The sequence below is a fragment of the Mesoplodon bidens genome, assembly GCF_964165515.1.
Source record: "Mesoplodon bidens genome assembly, chromosome: 19".
Classification (NCBI taxonomy): domain Eukaryota; kingdom Metazoa; phylum Chordata; class Mammalia; order Artiodactyla; family Ziphiidae; genus Mesoplodon; species Mesoplodon bidens.
The window spans coordinates 28,726,828-28,747,738 of record NC_138179.1 but is presented as its reverse complement, the minus strand read 5'-3'; the positions used below and the strand labels follow the sequence as shown (position 1 = coordinate 28,747,738).

Sequence of the window (20,911 nt, the reverse complement as noted above, 5' to 3'; positions counted from 1 at the left end):
TCTTTCTTTAAGGACCTGTACACGGTTGTTAATGGTGGCATAGAGGAAACCACGGAGCTTCTGAAGCAGCGATTTGACCACATTCTCTATACGGGAAACACCACTGTTGGAAAAATTGTCATGGAAGCCGCCGCCAAGCATCTGACCCCGGTGACCCTTGAACTGGGAGGGAAGAGTCCGTGTTACGTTGACAAAGACTGTGACCTGGACGTTGCCTGCAGGTGAGACTGGTTATCTGGGCTCCCCCGGCAGGCTGGCACGCCCTGTGTGCCTCCTTGCTGGGCACTGCCGGCGATGTCCTCACAGGGACCAGAACTCTTTCACAAACCACGCTTTGGTGCCACAGCTGGGGGAGATGAACACGAGGTTGTGACATCACACGGTTGCCCTCAGGATGAGGAAAAGCTATCTCTGTTCTCTAGATAATAGACCTGGCAAGAAGTTTTACTGTTCTGCTGATAGCTGATCCAGGAAGTAGATAATGCCAAGGATCCTGTGTGCCTAATAAAATCTTTAAATTTCCGAAGAAAGGGCATTATGCTGATCTCTTAACTGAGTTCCTTTATTGATAAAACCAATAATTCTCATCTTTTAACTAAGAATAATAGCATCTTTCATCTGAGAACTAGAAGATGCAAGGTTTCGGGTTGTCTCCACTAAATCAGTTCAGCTAACAGGAAGTGCCCAAACCCACAGCTGACTGTGCTGGCATGGCGTGGCTCTCCCTCCCTTCAGACAAGGGGAGCGGGGGTGGTGCAGGGGGCGTTGGCCGGGCTCCGGGTTGGCTCTGTAAGTAGATATCTACTTTCTGGAACAGGGGACCCCGGTTCGTTGGTTTCCATCCAAGCCCAGGCACAGCGTCCCAGATCGGGGAGGGCTTCTGGTCCTGCTTGTACCTGGCATCTTGCAGCAGGACGAAGCCACAGCAGGAGCCGTAGTGTCTGTGGAACCCCTGTCCTCCCAGATGTCCTCTTGGCCCGGGTGGGAGGAGGAGGAGGGTGTCAGGAGGCTGTTTTTCTCTTTTTCTGCCGCAGGCAGTGGCTTCCCTGCGTATGAAGTACTGCTTCTCATGAACTGGCATGAGGCTTTCCCTGCTTTGTAGAATAGTCTACGCCAATTGAAAATGCATTCTCAGTTCCAAACGATTTAGAGATGAGTTTTCAAAACATTTTTTTTTATCAAGATTACCAAATACGTTTATGTACTAGTAATCTTGACAGCTAGCTGAAAAACCTTCAGACAGTGCCGAAGTGTGTGACAGGTGCGTGGGGACTGAACTCTGGCTTCTCGTGCTTTTCCTAGACGCATCACCTGGGGCAAGTACATGAACTGCGGCCAGACCTGCATCGCCCCCGACTACGTGCTCTGCGAGCCGTCCCTCCAGGACCTGATCGTGCGGAAGGTGAAGGAGGCCGTGAAGGTTCGTGTTTCCCACCTCTGGGTCCACTGGTCTCACTGGGATACAGAGTGAAATCAGATGTTTGCAGGGGGCATCGTCCCCCCTCCCAAGAACATTCCAGGAGCACGTGACTGAACTAATTTCCTGGCTAATGCAAATTGCTCTGGTAGAACGTGGTAGCAGGGTGAGACTGGTGCTACACACGCTGACACTGTCTAGTTGATTTGTTGATGGCACAACTGGTTAGGTGTAGAACGGACCTTAAAAAAAAAAGCTCAGTAGCTATTGTGTGGTTTGGGGAGAACGTCACGAGGCCTCTGCAGTGTGGCCAAGGCCCTCTTGCCGCGGCTGCGGCGATCAAGGTTCTCGGTTCTCGGCTGTGCCGGTGGTTTACAGAGGCCAGCAGTTTCGAGGAGCGTGCACTCTTGACACGGCCGTCAGTCTTTGAGGGCGTTTCAATGGCCGTCTCTAGCGAGGGGACCAAGGAAGGCTACACGGTGGTGTCCTGAGCTGAGCGGAAGGAACATAAGACCTGGGACTGGAAGAAAGGAAGGGATGAAGCTGTGACAGTTCAGCAGTGGGAACCCCGGGTGGAGAAATCATTGAAACAACTGTTGTTCACTCGCCGGGTGCTGACCGAGCCCTGAAAGGACGGCTCCACGACACCCAGAGTGACGGAGGCGAGCAGCAAGGTGATGTGGACGTTGGACATTAGTGGCGGGACCGCGATGGGGCCGGACAAGGAGAGTGTGAAAGGGGAGCTTGGCCCGACTCTGGGAAGACACTGGGGCTCCTGGGGACGTGCTCGGGTGAGTGTGGTGAGGAACTGGGTTTCCAGGAGGCATGTGTTCTCTCGTCACCGTGGCTCTCCACTGAGGGTCACTGGGAGCCGTTTAAGAAAAAGCCCCCAGTCCCCCCCCTCCGAAGATGGTGGCTCAGCGGGGCTGGGGTCTCCAGGTGATGCTGAGGTGCAGCCAGCGCTGAAAACCACTCCTGTGGCTCCGGCGTTGGGGCCCAAGAACATGCATTGCAACACGCTGCCCGGGAGCTTCCTACCTCCCAGGTTCGAGGCGGGTGCGGGGGGTGGACCGTGCTCCGTACCGCTGGAGAGTAGATTGAGAGCTCCTGCGGGGCTGACTGCTTGGCTGCTGAGGCTCTCTTACTCCGGTTGATTTACCAAGACTGTGTTTTGATCTTTTGAGTGGTTTCACAGTTATCTGTGACTGGTGGAAGTTCCAGTCCAGAGAAGACCTAACACAAGGAAATAGCGCAAAGCTCAGCAAACCCTTTCTGCAAAAGGGGAAAGAACACACGCGGTCAGTGTTTTAGGCTTTGCAGGTCACAGGGCCTCTGCCACCACCACCCAGTTCCTCGTAGGACAGCAGCCAGAGCTGTTAGGCAAGCGCACCCCCAGGAGGGACCCATGCCAACCCCCGAAACCGTGGAAAATGGGAGACTTATGTGTGTGCTTTAACTCCTGTCCTTGACCTGCCAAAGAGCTTAGTCTTACTACTGTTAAAGGATTTGGGGGCTGGGGGGTTGGATTCTGTGAGGATACAAAACCAGATTTGGGGCCATGGTGAATTTTATAATTATTAAAGAAATTAAAATATGGGTCTTTGGTGACAACTAGATACTACTGTTTTAAACAGGAATTTTATGGAGAAAATATAAAAGAATCCCCCGACTATGAAAGGATCATCAACCTTCGTCATTTTAAGAGGATACGAAGTTTGCTCGAAGGACAGAAGATAGCTTTTGGTGGGGAGACCGATGAGGCCACACGCTACATAGGTAACGGAGACTCACCTCGTCCTATAGGGAGGGGCAACTGAACAGGTTTTATTGACACTCTTTACCGACACTGAATAAACTATTAGGTATAGAGTGTTTAATAAGCTATTAAATACTGCTTTCTGGTATACTGCTTTGTTACAAGCGAGTTAAAGATGATTTTATATATGTATACGCTGAGTAACTCTATTTAGTTGTTTGTATTTACACGCGTCTTTTATCTAATTTTTTCTTCCTGGCAACCTTGAGAAGCAGAACCAGACTCTGTAATTATTTCCAGCTTTTGGCTGGGAAAACAGCCCAGAGAAGGAAATAGCTCAGCCACAATTGCACAGCTAGCCAACAGCAGTACTGTTCCAGAAAGAATGTTTTCACCTATCATGCTTGACCTCGCTATTTACTTTCTTGTTGTGTTCTTTGTTTTTTGCCACGAGTATGTATCACTTTTGAATTTTAAACACACTTATCTAAAATAACACCTAAGATGAGAGAAGAGTCACGCATGGGGACTTCCCTGGTGGCGCAGTGGTTAAGAATCCTCCTGCCCATGCAAGGGACACAGGTTCGAGCCCTGTTCTGGGAAGATCCCACATGCCGCGGAGCAACTAATGCCATGTGCCACAACTACTGAGCCTGCACTCTAGAGCCCGTGAGCCACAACTACTGAGCCCATGTGCCACAACTACTGAAGCCTGCGCGCCTAGAGCCCATGCTCCCAACAAGAGAAGCCACCGCAATGAGAAGCCCGCGCACCACAACGAAGAGTAGCCCCCGCTCACTGCAACCAGAGAAAGCCCACGCGCAGCAACGAAGACCCAACGCGGCCAAAAATAAATAAATAAATAAACTTATTTTTAAAGAAAAGATCACACACAAAGTTGGCGAAAAAGCTGCTCCACAAATCTGTTTACCTGTTCCCTCTCATCATCACCAAAAACCCCAACTTTTCAAAAACAGAACTTAAGGGACTTACACAGTACGGAGAAAAGTATGCTCTCGGCCTCTTAGTTCAGCGGCTCCGTAACACCCCCAGAGCTGCGGGGGTTCGTCTTTGGGTCCTGCCGGCCCAGCATGTTGACTGCCTGCCTCTACGCCCATTCGTGGTGAGAGGGAAAGTCAGCCGTGATTAGCTCAGACTAGTTAGGAGCTTCCGCCGACCTGGTTGGGGTCACCTCGCCTAAGCGCGTGGCTCTGTAGAGGGGGATGGACACCTCTCTGGCCCAGGGAGGCCGCGGGTGGCGGATCTGAGGCAGCGGCTTCTGTACCCCAAGGCGCGCTGGAGAGAGCCGTCCTGTGCCACGCCTCCAGGACAACCTGGTCGTAACCGTGGGTGGAGGAGAGAGCACGCTTGTTCCGTCAGGCGTCTTCTCCTGGAGTCGACCCTCCAGCCCATCCTCAGGGTCTCCCCGAGCACTGCGGCTTGGGCACTTCTTGGCGTGGACGCTGGACACCCCACGAAGCTCTTCAGGATCCATGTGGTCCTCCTGTCTGTGTCCTTCCCCAGAGTGGACGGAACGCTGAGATAAGGCCTAGGGCATCCCACCATTTCATTCCATTTTCTGAACCTGACGCAGTTGTAATCAAGATCAAAGAGACCACAGGCAGGAACGCACTTCTATGAAGAAGCCGTACTGGTTCGATCCACCGAGGGGCCCTCTGTGCTCCCAGGAAGGCCTGTCCACAGAAAGACGTAGGAATGTGGTGCTGAAAAGGGTTAGACATGCATAGGATTTACTCCAGCCTGTATCTCCCCCTGGGTTTGCACAAGCATCCCCGATGCACTCGCGTGGAGATGTAATATTTGCACGGTTCACCCACGTACTTGGGACTTGTCTCAGTAGATGACACCTGGGCGGGAGTGGGGAAGGGATGGATGGGTGACCCAGTGAGCCAGACGTGAGGTGAGAGTTTGGCATTTCTGTCTTCTGCTTGAGCGTTTTCATTTTTCAGCCCCAACGATACTCACTGATGTGGATCCTGAAACCAAGGTGATGCAAGAGGAAATTTTTGGACCAATTCTTCCAATAGTGCCTGTGAAGAATGCAGATGAAGCCATACAATTCATAAATGAACGCGAAAAGCCCCTGGCTTTCTACGTGTTTTCTCATAACACTAAGGTAAACTTCCCAGCATGCAGCTTGCTCTCAGAAGCCATGCTCCTTCTCTGCTGTAAAGCAATGCTGATTATTTCGTCTGATGCCAGAGTCCCCCAGTCCTGGGTAATGAGGCCCTGGGGTTATCATTATGACCCTTCCCTTACTCCCTAGGGTCAGAGCTGAGTCTTCGGGGCGAGTGTCACAAGCCTGGTGACTCACAAACACCTGCCACGTCACTGGGAGACGTCTGAGCTCTGGCATCAGAAGCGCTTCTGCTGTTGATCCGTAGGGCGTCCTGTGGTAGAGCCTCGGCTCTCACCCACACAGCGTCTGCGGCCCGCAGGGCAGTGTCTCTGGCGCTGCTGAGGGAGGTGCTTGGGAAGCCTCGGACTTGGCTTTCTCCAGCCACGTGGCTTTGTGGTTGGAGTGGTGTTGCCGTCCCAGCTGGGCTGGCAGACCACACGCCACCCCAGGCCCAGCAGCCCTGCTGCCGCACTCCACGCGGCCCGTCCGTATGCACCTCGAGGTGACTGGCTGCTGCTAAGGGACAGTGGCCTCAAGGTGGGCCAGTAGGCCAGGAGCCTCTGAAGAAAGGGGAAAACTCGGAAGGGAGGGTGCAGCCAGGTGAGGTCGAGGAGTTCCCCCGGCAGGTGTTTTCTGCAGAGCCTCTGCCGGGGCCACGCAGGGAGTTTCGGGGCAGCTTCTAGAGCTGGCGATGCTGGCGGTGCTGGCGCGGTACCGATCTCTACAGACTGTCCAGGAAGACTGGATGTGCAGGGCTCAGCTAGGAATAGGTTAGTGGCACACAGCGGTCTGATGGTTGAAATGACCACAGGCAGTGGTGGATGGAGTGGAAAACGCGGTCTGCGGCCCAGGCGCGGGGCGGCGGGTCAGGCTCGGTCCCACGGTCAGCAGTGACCTTTGCTACAGAGGACTTGGTGGGTCAGCAGCCAGGGGAGGTGACATTTACCAGTCCAGTGTCATCGTGCCCATTCAGGTCCTGGGCCACCCAGCGATTTCCTTCAAAAATAGGACGCTACCTCTGAAATCTTGAATGTTTTTTACATTTCATAGAAATGAAATGATACCCGTTAATCACATGCTATCCTTTAAAGCAGAGATAAAGAAATATTAACAATTTTTAAAACCTGGAATATTGCCTGAACCATCCCTGGTAAGAAAGGCTCTGGCTGTGGTCCCGGGGGTCCAGCGCTGGGGTGTGCCCGGGTGTGTGGGCCCAACTCTTCAGGTCATCTGGGTCACGCTCGCTGCCCCCAGCCTCGCGGAGGATGTGGGTCCCAGGCCAGGGGCGACTGACCCGGAGCCTCTGTTCCTTCTGGTCCTCAGCTCATCAAGCAGATGATCGACAGGACGTCCAGTGGGGGCGTCACGGGCAACGACGTCATCATGCACTTCATGCTCAGCTCCCTGCCCTTCGGAGGCGTGGGTGAGGCCCCCTCCCGGTCAATGCCCCTGCGAGCCGCTGCCTGGGGTCCACCTCTGTCCCACCCCCTGCTCTCCATTCCCAGTCTGTAATGACTGGTCTTGCGTTGCTTCACTGGTTTATGGATCTTCTCCCAGATGCAGGGCATTTCTTAGGCCAAAAATCAGGTCTCAGTTGAACTGATAAATGCCCTCTGTCCTTTATCGAATGAGGTAGCACATGACAGGCTCACAGCGCCAGGAGCAGACAGCAGCCAAGGGCTTGAACGTCCCTTTGCTTTTTTGGGATGAAGGGGCAAAACCAAACAAAACACTATAGAAAGTTACAAGGGAAAATGTAGTAGCCTCCGAGGCATAAACACTGTTAATATTTTGGCTTGTTGTTTAGATTTTTTTCCTTAAAATGCATGTCTCTTGATACACATCACAGAGTCTCCCTGCAGCTTCAGCTGTCACCTAAGTGATGCCCCAGCGGCCCGGCCCCAGTAAGCTGCGTGCTGGGTGCCTTGTGCCACATGCTTGTCTGCCCGGCTCACGTGACCGAGCAGAGAAGTGAGCACGGTCCCGGAGCACAGGTCTGAGAGGCCTGTTACCACCCAGCCGCTTGACCCCGCTGTCCTGGCCCTGGTCACCTTCCAGGAGCCTGAGGGAGCAGTGGCTCAGGCACGTGCCACGGTGGGAACAGGCACATGCGGCTCTTGGACCTCTTGGAGTCCCGCTCGGGCCCTGCCCAGCCCCCTCTCCCTCTCAGGAGGTGGGGCTCTGGTGAGAATGAGCTTGGTCCCTGGCATCAGTGACAGCCAGTACCCTGGGAGCTGCCGGTCCCTGCCCTGCTCTCGGAGAGCGTCCTGTGCCAGGGCCCGCCGTGCGGAGGGCGCTGGGAGGACGTCCTGGAACAAGCCACGTGTGCTGGTGGAGGGGTGCAGCCGGGGCGCCGTGTGCACGGAAGGAGCGCCATCACCCACAGCAGAGCCCATCTCGTCTGTTCCTTTATTTCAGGGTCCAGTGGGATGGGAGCGTATCACGGAAAACACAGTTTCGATACTTTTTCGCATCAGCGTCCCTGTTTATTAAAAAGCCTAAAGCGAGAAGGCGCAAACAAACTCCGGTATCCTCCCAATAGCCAGTCGAAGGTGGACTGGGCAAAACTGTTCTTCCTGAAACGGCTCCACAGAGGAAAACTCGGGCTTCTGCTGCTCGCCCTCCTGGGCGTCGTGGCGGCAGTGCTCATAAAGGTGAGTCCCCGGGACTCGGGCGACCGGCGCCTCCAGGTGCACCTCTTGCGTCTCGGGAGCACCTCCAATCTTTCAAGCAGCTCTCTCCTATTAACTTCCAGAGTCTAACACTAAGGTCAGGGAGCTTCAGGCTGCTGGGCCGCCCTGCTTTTCCAGGCATCCCTGGCTGCCTTTGTGCTCCGGCGGCAGGGACCGTCCAGCCCACAGGCCTCAGTCCTTAGAGGGGGCGTGTGGCGGCCTCTGGTCTGAGAGTTTACAGCCCCGTCGAGCGTGCTGCCGAAGTCCGAGCCGCCTAACCCTCTGATCCTCTTGCTGTTGGTGCTTCAGCATCAGTTTGGTTCCTGGCTGTGCAGGAACCCGGCATGCGTGGAGGTGGAGGACAGCGTGTCGGGGACGGGGCTGGTGGGGAAGCAGCTGTGCTGGGGGAAGCTGGCCTGTAGCGTTTCTGTCTGGTGACTGGCCGTTCCGGGCGTGGACTTGCTAAGAGACCCTCATGACAGCCAGCATCCAAGAACAGTCCGTATCCTTGGGGCGAAGCCAGATTCAAGCATTTAGTGGAAACAGCTGTGTTCATATCTGTATTTTGTTTAAATGTTGAAAGGGGGTCGGCTCATCTTACGGTGTCACAGCTTTGGTGGAACTGGACGTACCAGTCACATCTGAGATCGTTTGGGTTTCCTTGGAAATACCAGGCTGTGCTGAGGAGAAAGGCCCTGTTGATTTTTCTGGCAGTGCACAGATTGTGCCGTCCTGTGAGCCAGGAACGCCAGAACCCAGCCCTGTCTGTTGAGAGGAGGTTGGGCTGTTTCTTTCCTTTCTGTCAAGTGGGCCAGCTTAGGGTGTGTTCTCTTCCAGTCGTTTGTTTTCCTACACTTGGAGGCTTAGGCGTTATCAGAAAAAGAATGTCTCCAGACTTTCTGGACCTTGGCCTAGAGCGTTGGAGTGTGAAAACTTAACTTGGCCACAGGTTTTCAAGGGTGAGGTCGGCTTGCTGGACTCTCAAGATTAGAGGTCGTGGCTTAGCTGGGTCTGGGTGAAGCATTCATTACTTCCAGAAAAGGATGGTCTCATGCACTCAGCTGTCCCAGAGGACGTGCCTGCTGACCCACTCATAGTCACCTTCGTTTCAGAATTTGAGAATAATCTTATAAAAAGCTCCAAGTCACTATTTTGGTTTTGAGTTGTTTCGTTTTTTTTTTTTTAAACTTCGACTTTATAACTCATGTAGCAGACTTAGTGAATCAAAACATATTGTGGGGTTTAGAACTTTCTGGGTTTTTTCTTCTGCTTCTTCCTGAGGTCGGAGGTGTACTTGGGTCTCTGGTCACTATCTGCCTACCTTTTTTCCCCGAGACGTGGGTACCCAGCCTGACAGGCATCTTCCTGGTCAGGATGGAGTTTCTTAGCCTCATGGAAAATTCGGAGGTGCAGGCTGACTGTGCCCCGTATTCCCAGGAGGGCTCCCCCAGGTGCAACGCCCCATGCCCCACAGGCTAGGGCAGGCCAGGTGGCCCGCCCAGAATTCCCAAAAGGGTTTGGCAGACAAGCCTTTCTCTGGTAGGGTCTAGAGAAGCAGCAGTGTATAAAAACGTTTATTCGGCTGGGAACAAGAAAATATGGTTTTGATCCCGGGCTCTGGGATCGACTTAATTATGGCTTCAGCCGAGGCCTCTTCTGAGCCCACAGAGCGAGGGCATGGGCACCCGGAGGTCCAGGCCGCTTCCAGCCCCACCTCTCTGCTCTCCTTACTGGGAGCCGATGGATGTGTTCGTTGTCCCAATTGTTTTGGATTCAGCGTGAGACTGCGTAAAGATTTGGGGTTTTTCTCCTCTTTGCTGCTTCTCTGCTCTTCTCTCTGTGCTTTTACCCGCTTCTTATCAAATCACCTTTTAAACAAATGACTCTGAGGCTAAATTGTCCATTTACTTGAGGAATCTACTGGTGGTAATTGCAAACATTTTTCTGAAATTGCTTTTTGCACTTAGTAGTTATTTTGTTATGTGCTTGGATGTGATTTTAGTAATTCACTTTACTAGAATTAGAATGGATTTGGAACATTTTAAAATGGGAAACTGAAAGCTGCAAAATTGTCCATCTAAAGGGAACATGTCAGAACCTCAGAGTGGGGGACTTTTCTCTGTGCATTTTACACAAAGTAAAGTTCCAATAAAGCTTAACATAAGCTATGGAAAGCATTTAGGGGTTTGTAAAAGTTGAGGAAAATAAAAGGGTCAAATTGAACGATGTCATCGGGCCTTTGAAGATTAAATCCAACGTTTGAACTCTGAGGTTGTGGCCGTGCTTCTTTAAGCCTCAGTGGGTATTGATGAAATTCACTACTGCTCTGGAATTTGAGAAGCAAAATTGTTCACCAGTTTTGAGAGTTCATGTGGACAGTCAGTGTCCTCCTTAGCCAGGACGGGAAATGAGTACTTTCACGTCCTGTCTCTGCCCGTCTACTTGACATTGGACAGAGTACCACCTCCAACACCACCTGTCTTGTTGTCGTTTTGAGGGGAGGGCATGACCTGTCATCCTCAGCCCAGCCACACTTTAAGACCCCTTAGGGATCTGTGGGCCTTGTTGACATGGTCCTTAGGACAGACGGTACGTGTCAGGGTCCCGATCCCGGGCCCACGTTCCAGGGCTGGTGGGGGCATTGTAAACCAGTGGGTAACCCAGATTCCTTTCTCCTCCCCCAGGCTGGATGCTACTGAAGAGTGATCCATGCCACCTCGTCATCTTCTCTACTGAATTATTCTTCTACCAAATAGTTAATGAACCAGTACTTTTTAAATCCTACCAAAAATTGTAAGAAAATATGCAAATGCACCATCGCCAAACCTAAAAGTCATTGCCACTCACCGTTAATAAAACTCGCTGGGCTTCCCTGGTGGCGCAGTGGTTGAGAGTCCGCCTGCCGATGCAGGGGACATGGGTTCGTGCCCCGGTCCGGGAAGATCCCACATGCCGCGGAGCGGCTGGGCCCGTGAAAAAAAAAAAAAAAAACTCGCTGTTTCAGCCAAAGCCGAGCACTCGCCCGCCCAGTAGTGAGACACCTGGAGAACCCCCATCCCTAGAGCTCTGGGCTGGGGGAGGGGAGAGCATGCTGGGTGAACCTGAGTTCACAGAACCTGCTCAGCGACTCTGCTGCTCATGGGACATGGGACACCCTGCCCCTACCGCAGGCATCACCCTGTGGCCTTCCAGAGCCCAGCCCCGCCCAGGTTTCCAGGCCTCAGTCCAGAGAGGTGAGGTGAGGTCTCCCAGCCCCCTTGGGGCTCGAGGCACCTAGAACTGGGGTGGGGGGGTCCCTGTCCCTCGTCTATTGGGACTTGAAGGCCTGACCTCCGGGAGTCGGCCCTCCTCTCTCATCCACTGTTGGTCCTGTCTTGTGCTTGGTTTGTGATGGTCCGTGTGGCCATACACACATGGTTTTGTGACTGATGTCACTCAGAGCATCTTGTAAATCCTAGGGTTTCCCGGAAGACAGCTGCCAATTTCATGCAAGTATCGGCTGTCATTCATAGGGTGCAGGAGTTGTAGAGTTCTGCGTCTTACAAAACCAACCTGGCATTTTTTACTGCTGTCCTGAAAGTACTCATAACAATACTTATCCTCGCATAATAGGCCCTTCAAGTTGCAAGTTAATGGCTCTTCAAGGACAAATCTATGTTTCTTATTTCTGTAGCACAAGGCAAGTAAATTTCCCTTTTTTAAACTTGAGAGAGATGCCTTTCTGAATAGATTGCGTCCACAGAACTTAACGTGGGGACCATTTCCTGTCCTGGACAGGAGGCCTTGGGCATTCACGGCTCTGCAGCCCTGAGAGCCTTGGGGGCTGGTGAGGGGGCGTCTGGAGGAGGACCCTGAGCCACAGCAGCTGCCCCGCCAAAGGGGATGGAAGATGCAGGGAGACGACCCCCCCCCCCGGAGCGCAGCCAGGACACTGCCTGGGGCACTTCAGCCAGATGGAAAGTCTGAAGGAGAGCCCTCAGGGCTGCACCCTGCCCGCCTCCAAGCTTAAGAAGACTCGGCCGCTCAGTGAGAGAGTGTAACTCACTCTAGGAACGTGTGATCCACCGAGTGAATTGCTCCGTTAGGCTGTCTGCAGTACGTTACATCTACATCACAGGACGAGGTGGCGAGAATCAATCACTAGGCTAGTTTAGGAAACAGCTGCTTAAACCACTATCAGAATAATCAATCATAAAATAGCTCAGACAGAATTTCAATACGGAATTTTCATTTGGTATATTGTACGTTACACATCTTTTTATATACAGCAGGTTCTTATTAGTCATGCATTTTACACACATCAGTGTACACATGTCAATCCCAGCCTCCCAGTTCATCACACCACCACCACCACCACCCACCACTTTCCCCCCTTGGTGTCCATACGTTTGTTCCCTACATATGTGTCCCTATCTCTGCCTTGCAAACCGGTTCATCTGTACCATTTTTCTAGATTCCACATATATGCGTTAATATACAACATTTGTCTTTCTCTTTCTGACTTCACTCTGTATGACAGTCTCTAGGTCCATCCATGTCTCTACAAATGACCCAATCTTGTTCCTTTTTATGGCTGAGTAATATTCCATCGTATATATATGTACCATGTCTTCTTTATCCATTGATATGTCGATGGGCATTTAGGTTGCTTCCATGACCTGGCTATAGTAAATAGTGCTACAATGAACATTGGGGTGCATGTGTCTTTTTGAATTATGGTTTTCTCAGGGCATATGCCCAGGAGTGGGATTGCTGGGTCATATGGTAATTCTATTTTTAGTTTTTTAAGGAACCTCCATATTGTTCTCCATTGTGGCTGTATCAATTTACATTCCCACCAACAGTGCAAGAGGGTTCAGTTTTCTCCACACTCTCTCCAGCACTGATTGTAGATTTTTTTTGACGATGGCCATTCTGACCGGTGTGAGGTGATACCTCATTGTAGTTTTGATTTGCATTTTTCTAATAATTAGTGATGTTGAGCCTCTTGTCCATCTGTATGTCTTCTTTGGAGAAATGTCTATTTAGGTCTTCTGCCCATTTTTTGATTGGGTTGTTTGGGTTTTTTTAAGATTGAGTTGCATGAGCTGTTTATGTATTTTGGAGATTAATCCTTTGTCCGTTGATTTGTTTGCAAATATTAAACATTCTAATTAAGCAGAATTATTGACTTGTCTACTAGTATATTCTGCTTCAGAATAAATACATTATATTTGGTAAAATTGGCATGAATTGTAATAATGTTCTTAGTTTTCAGATATCCCGTTGGAGACAATTCTTTGACCACAAGTTTTCTCCAACTATAAATCCATTTTTTTGCCTTTATCTATCAAAGGTGGTGTTGGTCAGCTTTCTTTAACTGATTTTTTCTCATTTTAAATTCTCAGCCAAGAAGATTTTTCTCAAGTTTTACTCTGTCATTTGTGGGTTGTTTTTTGAAATAATCTATAGAGTAGATAGGGGTTTTTCCCCCAACTATATCCTCCTTCCCCACCTGCTGACCCAAAACAAGTATTTCTGTAAGCATGTTCACGAGACACCAATCCCATAAGGTTTTACACAAAAACTGGCCCCACTGCCGACCCTGCCTAGAAGGGGTTTGTAAAGCACACCAGCATCTTAAAGATCCCAGGCCTACAGAACCTTTGAAGTGCCAGTGTGTGTTGTTTCCCAAACTTACTTGAGCATGGAGTCATTTTTCCTCAATACCTCTCAACCTTAGGACACATGACGTGACTTTTCTGTGCTCTGTACCTGGTCATTGTGTTTGGGTGCAGAAGCTGTCTTCGTGTCACAGATGAGGATGCAGGCTTCTGCCTTCCTGTGGGCGGAGGGCCTGCAGGAGGATCCATAGCGTGTTGACTCTTCAGAACCAGGGTTTGCACTCTGCATCCTTTTTTCCTGTTGACCTTGATCAATAAATCTGTTTGTCTGTGGGTGTGTTTATAGCTACTGATGCTGAAGGGACTGATGATGACAGAGGCCAGGCTGCCCAGTGCGGCCTGGAGCCCAGAAATGGTCACTAGTCCCAGGCCTCAAAAGCATCCTAGAATTTGGATCAGCATCAGATTCCACCCTGAGGCCACATGGCCTAACGATCTGGGCTTCGCTGCCCTTGTTTATATCTTATTGCTACTGTATGAAAGGTGTTTCTCAAGGTCTGTGATACGTGAAAATGCTGATGCCACGAGAGGACTGAAGGAAAAGTGACCAGCCCAGCCCTGGTCGGGGCCTCATGGCACCTGGATCTGTGGAGGGTACATGGGCAGGATGCAGATGGGGGTCTCCGCATGGGGCCTGCTGGCCTCCTTTCCAGAGCTTCACAAAGGCTTTGTGTACAGACTTGGGCAGCAGACTCAGCCTAGAAATATGCACTTCTTAATGTAACAGTGGCATTTGCCATTTTGTTTCGATTTGAAATCTCCAATTTGAAGCCATTTACGTTACTGAATAATGGTAGCAGCCCCAGGAGCCTTGTCTTCCGGGCAGCTGAGGTCTTCTAAAGAGCAGTTAACTGCAATTCAGACCCGTTACGTCACACGAGGCACCGGCTAAAGGTCTATTTTTGAGGATGTGGGGTGGGCAGCCACTCTCTGCTTCCTTTCTTGCTAGGGCCTGGCAGTCAGGACCCTGATGACAAGCCCCACTACCAGCGTGCCCGTCGCTGCCCCCAGAGCAGCCCCCCGGCGGATGGCCAGCTGTTTGGCCGACAGTCTGCCAGGGGGAGCTGGCAGGGGTGGGGCTGCTTCTGGAGTCCCGAAGAGGTCCAGATGGGCCTCGGGCCTTGAGTACATTGTCAGGGTCACGCCAGGGTAGCTGCCTGTAGCCACTGCAGAGGCAAACGGGGCCAGCTTAGCATGGGGGTGGGGTGGGGGGTGGCTTGGAGGTGCATGATCGACGCCTGTCCCTCACAGCAGGAGACGCCCACCTTTTTTCTATGGCACGACAGAGGAGAGAAGTACGTGGGATGCGCAGGAAAGGCTATCGCTAAGATGAGATGAGATCAGACGCGTGCGCCTGTCTGAGCCTGTGTGCTGCCTAACCTTCACCAGTGACCTCAGGGCACGTATGAAATGCTTAGTCGAGCTGCCTTTGCACGTTCCCTCATGACAAGTGAAGCCCATAGAGTCTGCAGCTGGTTCCCCACCGCAGGACGAGGCACGGGCACTGGGATAACCGGGGCTTTGGGCCGTGATAACCAGCGCCCGCCCCGGGACAGCAGAGCGGCCGCCTGGTGGGGTTGGGGGGGTCGGCAGGAAGCGCCGCACGCTGCTGAGTCGAGCCAGGCTGACCTGCCCAACCCACGCCTGCAGGCTTCCCACCTGGGTTGGAGGTGAGTGCTGACGACACGCTCTAGGGTCCAACAGCCCGTGCTCCGACCTCATCCCCTGCCTTTGCAGTTGCAGGATGACGGGGAAGAGACCTAAGCGCTCAACCCACTCCCTCATCTAAATGGAACCGAGGCTCACTGCCCCCCAGGCTGGGGAGGGACGGGGCCTGCTTCCCGGGGTCTCTTAGACAGTGGACGTTAGTGTCACCCTCCTGGCGTTAGGACGGACGTCACTGTCACGCTGAGGAAGAAAGGCAGCTGGGGCTCGCGTGGTTCCCCGTCACCCGCGCACGCGGGGCAGCGTTACCTGAAGATACGACCGCTCTCTCAGGCCCGGGTCTGAGGCTGGGGGCTGTGCTCTCAGCGGCCTGGGGCGGCAGCCCCACACGTTTCTGTACCTGAAGGAGACAGAGTTGTCCGGTCGGCCTGCTGTTCACCCCGGCCTCAGCTGTGCCCTGCAGGCCGAGCAGGACGTGGTCACACACAGGCACACCTCGGAGGCTCCAGACCACTGCAATAAAGCGAATGTCACAACAGAGCCACTCACAGGGGTTTTCTGGTTTTCCGGTGCATATAAAAGTGATGTTTGCATGACACGAGTCTGTTAAGCACGCAATACCGTCATGTCTAAAAAAGCCTTGTCCCTGCCACAGTTAAAAAGTGCCTCTTTGCTGAAAAATACTAACCATTACCTGAGCCTTCAGCAGGTTATCAGCCTTTTGCAATAGTGACATCAGAGATCAGTGATCACACCTCCCCATAAAGCAGATAATAATGAGAAGGTCTGACATATGATGAGAATTAGCAAAACATGAGAGAGACATGAAGTGAGAAATGCTGTTGGGAAAATGGCGCCGACAGACGTGCTCAACGTGGGCTCGCTCCAGACCTTCAACTTGTAGAAACCACAGCATCTACAAAGCGCAGTACAGCGAGGTCTGCCCGTGTTCACCCTTCTGGGGGACTTTACAGGGGTGGTGTTTTAGGGCTGTGTTAATCCGTTGTCTCAGGCGTCAGGAGGACTGGATCCACATGCGAAGGCAAGCCCCCACTCTGCGGGGATTCGGTCTGAGAGCACCCCCTCCACGCTCAGCCTGCAGCCTAAGCTGTGGCTTTAATGCCTCTGACAAGCAAGTGCCAGTCCGCCCGGCTTCAGTTCTTCCAAGAGGATGGTGACGGGGTGCTGTCATCGCCTCTTCCAAGGTCACAGCACCCTCGGGGCTCACCCATGTTCAGACGAGTTCGACTGAGCCGTTGGCTTTAGTCTGGCCTTTGGCAGTCGGGCTGCTGAGGTTTCCTCTGTGGGTCTGGGGTGGTACCCGGATGGGGCGCCGCTGACAGCGCACCGTCTCCATGACAGGAGACGTTGAGGTGCGCCCCTGGCGTTTTGGGGGAGCAGTACTCACCTCCTCCGCAGCCTGCTTCCAGTCCATCCAGGCGGTGTAGGTGACGAAGGCCGTGGCGGCCAGGAAGACACAGGCTAGCATGCCCAGCCAGAGGCCTGCAGGACACGGGACAGTGGGAGCATCTGATGACGCCCGGGGCGCCCCGCCTCCCCCCACTCCACGTACCCGTGATCCCCAGCCCGACCACGAAGGTCAGCACGACGCCCAGCGGGAGACCGACGACGTAGTACATGACGGCGTTCACAACGGCCCCGAAGGCCTGCCTGCCGGTCCCTCTCAGGACCCCACCGTAGAGACACTGTGGGGAGGCAGAGGGGGCCGGGGTTGGTGACGCTGAGGCTGACGGGGGTCTCAGCAGCGGGAGCTTCCGCGGGAATCTACGGGGCATGGCCTCGTTTAAGTTCACAGCATGGGACCAGGATGGGCCCTCGTGCCCCTTCCTTCCCAGCGGGGACCTGCGCGGGGTCACGCAGAAGCTGCTGCATTTCAGACACAACTCCAGAGCCCCCCGGTCGACACCTAGACTGCCTCCCTGGAGAGGGAAGGTGAAGTTGGTGACGGACTACCCACAGGCTTGGGAAGCTGAACTCGCTTCATACAGATTGTGTGTAGGTCTCCTGTTGCTGCTGCACCAAGTTACCACAAACGGTGGCTTAAAACAAGACACGTGGATTATTTTACGGTTCCTGAGATTAGAAGGCCGAAATGGTCCCATTGTGCTAAAGGTGGGGCTGGTTCCTTCTCAAGGCCCCGGGCAGGAGGATCCGGAAGAAAGTAAAAGCTGGGGCAGACTTGAAAACAGCCTGAACTCTGCGTAGGCCCCGGCCCATACTCGGCTCCTTCAGCAGAGAACGGAAGCCCTACCAGCGGTCAGAGGTGCCTGAGCATCCCCCCCCAAACAGTAACTGGCTGAACACTGAGCTATGCAGACATAGGGGTGACCCCGAGGAAGCTAAGCTTAAAAATAAAAACAAGAGAAACAAAATACAAAACTGAGCAGAGACAGCAGCTGCAGTTTGTGGAGGAGACAGGATCACAGGCAAGACTAAACAGAACAGCAGTCCTTGGGGAAAGGCTGCTCTCTGGGATGGACCTATGGTACATCACCAAACAGGCCTCAGTACATCTAGATCCCTGGTGGTCTAGTGGTTATGACTTGGCACTCGCAATATGTTTAGAAAGACTGGATTAATACAAAAGATGTTCTTTGACCACAACAGAATTAAATTAGAGATGTCTACCGGAAAGAATTTTGGAAATACCCCCAAATATATGGAAATTAAACAGCACACTTCTCAGCCCATGGGTCAAAAAATAAAGAGAAATTTTTAAATATTTTGAATGAAAAAAATACAATATATCAAAATTTATGAGATTCAGTTGAAGCAATACTTAGAGGGAAATGTATAGCTTTAAACACCCATATTAGAAAAGAAAGGTCTCAAATCAGTAGCCTAATATTCCACCCTAAGAAATCAGTAAAGAAAAGCAAACTATGCCTGAATAAAGCAGAAGGATGAGCATAATGAGAATTAAAGTGGAATTAATTGAAACAGTCAACAGAAAACAGGAGAGAAAATCAATGAAACCAAAATTCTAGTCCTTTGATAGGATCTACGAAACTGATGAACACTTACTAAGGATTTGACCTTGGTAAAATAAGACCAAGAAAACAGGAAAGTGAAGACACAAATTACCAAAATTAGGAATGAAAGGAGAGACATTACTACTTTCCCTAAAGAAAAGGATTGTAAGGGAATATTATGAGCAACTTCATGCCAAAGATTTAGACAATTTAGTTGAAGTGAATAAATTCCTAGAAAGACACACATTATTAAAACAAACTCAACAAGAAATAGAAAGTGAGGGACTTCCCTGGTGGCACAGTGGTTAAGAATCCACCTGCCGATGCAGGGGACACGGGTTCGAGCCCCGGTCCGGGAAGATCCCACATGCCTCAGAGCAACTAAGCCTGTGTGCCACAACTACTGAGCCTGCGCTCTAGAGCCCGCGAGCCACAACTACTGAGCCCATGTGCCACAACTTCTGAAGCCCGCGTGCCTAGAGCCCGTGCTCCGCAACAAGAGAAGCCACTGCAATGAGAAGCCCGCACACCGCAACGAAGAGTAGCCCCCGCTCGCCACAACTAGAGAAAGCCCGCACACAGCAACAAAGACCCAATGCAGCCAAAAATAAATTAATAAAATAAATAAATTTTTAAAAAAAGAAATAGAAAGTGAATAGACCTATAACAAGTAAATAAATTAAATTAGTTAAAATATCTTATGACAAAAGCCAGACAAAAGCCCAGATGGCTTCACTGGTGAATTCTATCACATGTTTAAAGAAGAAATAATGCCAATCCTTCACAAACTCAAAATGTATAGATATGAGGAGAGAACACTTTCAAAATCATTCCAGGAGGCCAATGATATGCTGATACCAAAGCCAGATCAAGATATCACAAGGAAAAGATAAAAATCACAGACCAATATCTCTCATGAATGTAGACGCAAAATCTTTAACAAAATACTAGGAAACGAAATTCAGTGATATATATTAGAAAAGATATATGCCATGATCAGGAGGGTTTTATCCCAGGAATGCAAGGTAAAACATCTGAAAATCAATTAATGTAATTACACCATATTAATAAAGGACAAAACCAGATGATTATCTCAGTAGATACAGAAAAAGCACTCTACAAAATCCAGCACGCATTCATGAGAAAATGTTTCAAACTAGGAGAAGGGCTCTTCCTCAGCCTCAATAAGGGGCATTTATAAAAATTTTACAGATAACATATTTAATGCTGAAAGGCTGAATACTTTCCCTTTAACATCGAGAACAAGGCACGGGTGTATGCTCTTGCCACTTCCACTCAACATCGTACTGGAGGTTTAGCCAGTTGGAAAGGGAGAAGTAAAACTTTTTTTTTTTTTTTTTTTGCAGTACGCGGGCCTCTCCCGCTGCGGAAAACAGGCTCCGGACGCACAGGCTCAGCAGCCATGGTTCATGGGCCCAGCCGCTCCGTGGCATGTGGGATCTTCCCAGACCAGGGCACGAGCCCATGTCCCCTGCATTGGCAGGCGGACTCTTAACCACTGCGCCACCAGGGAAGCCCCAAGTAAAACTCTTTATTCACAGATGACATGATCCTATATGGAGAAAATCTTACAGACTCCACACACCAAAAAGTACTAGAATGAGTTTAACAAGGTCACAGGATAAAAGATCAATAAACAAAGATCAATTATCTTTCTATAAACTAGCAATAAACAACCTAAAAATGAAATTAAGAGTTCCATTCATAATACCATCAAAAAGAACAAAACATTTGGGGATAAATTTAACAAAAGTCGTGCAAGATTTGACCACTGAAGACTACAGCACATTGCTGAGGTAAATTAAAGAAAATCTAACTAGTCGGAGAGACATTCCATGTCCATTTTAACAATACTATTAAGATGACAATTCTCCCAAAATTGCTCTGCAGAGTCAACACAATTCCTTTCAAAATCCCAGCAGGCTTTTTAGTAGAAATTAACACGCTGGTTCTAAAATACATATAGAAATGCAAACGATCTAGAAAAACAGAAGCAATGAAAAAGAGAGAACAAGGTTGGAAGATTTATACTAACTTATTTCAAAGCTCACTATAAAGCTACAGTAATTAAGACAGTGTAGTATTGGTACAGGATGGGCATATAAATTAATGAAACAGAATTATGAATCTATAAATAAATCACTACATTTACAACCAATTGATTTTTGACCAAAGTGCCAAGATAATTCACTGGGGAGGTAATAGCCTTTCACACACCAAGAATGGTGTTGCGACTGTTGAATATCCACACACAAAAAAATAAACTTAGACCCTTACCTCGTACCAAACACAAAAATGGGCTCAAAATGAATCATAAACATAAGTGTAGGACCTAAAACTATAAAATGTCTAGAAGAATTCATAGGAGAAAATCTTTGTGACCTTGGGTTAGGCAAAGATTTCTTATATATGACAGCAAAAGCGTGAGCCATAAAAGAAAAGAAAATGAGAAACTGGCCTACATTAAAAGCGCAAACTTTTGCAGCTCAAAAGATAAGAAAATGAGGGGGTTTCCCTGGTGGCGCAGTGGTTAAGAATCTGCCTGCCAATGCAGGGGACATGGGTTCAAGCCCTGGTCCGGGAA

General features: G+C 50.6%; 2 protein-coding genes across 2 annotated transcripts in view; one reads left to right on the top strand and one right to left on the bottom strand.

The window, feature by feature from the left end:
* Positions 1-11,693, top strand: part of ALDH3A2 (aldehyde dehydrogenase 3 family member A2) — a 16,408-nt gene extending 4,715 nt beyond the window's left edge. The window contains exons 5-11 of the mRNA XM_081219661.1: positions 13-221; positions 1,303-1,420; positions 3,052-3,193; positions 5,144-5,310; positions 6,637-6,736; positions 7,732-7,967; positions 10,670-11,693. Of these exons, the coding sequence (XP_081075787.1) occupies positions 13-221; positions 1,303-1,420; positions 3,052-3,193; positions 5,144-5,310; positions 6,637-6,736; positions 7,732-7,967; positions 10,670-10,684 (987 nt within the window). The 3' untranslated portion in view covers positions 10,685-11,693. The remainder of the gene's footprint in view (positions 1-12; positions 222-1,302; positions 1,421-3,051; positions 3,194-5,143; positions 5,311-6,636; positions 6,737-7,731; positions 7,968-10,669) is intronic.
* The window catches only part of LOC308607030 (multidrug and toxin extrusion protein 2-like), a gene marked incomplete at its 5' end in the record, with an annotated part of 24,410 nt that continues 14,458 nt past the window's right edge, over positions 10,960-20,911 (bottom strand). The window contains 4 exons of the mRNA XM_081218624.1: positions 10,960-14,814; positions 15,623-15,713; positions 16,722-16,816; positions 16,887-17,019. Coding sequence (XP_081074750.1) covers positions 14,594-14,814; positions 15,623-15,713; positions 16,722-16,816; positions 16,887-17,019 — 540 coding nt within the window. The 3' untranslated portion in view covers positions 10,960-14,593. The remainder of the gene's footprint in view (positions 14,815-15,622; positions 15,714-16,721; positions 16,817-16,886; positions 17,020-20,911) is intronic.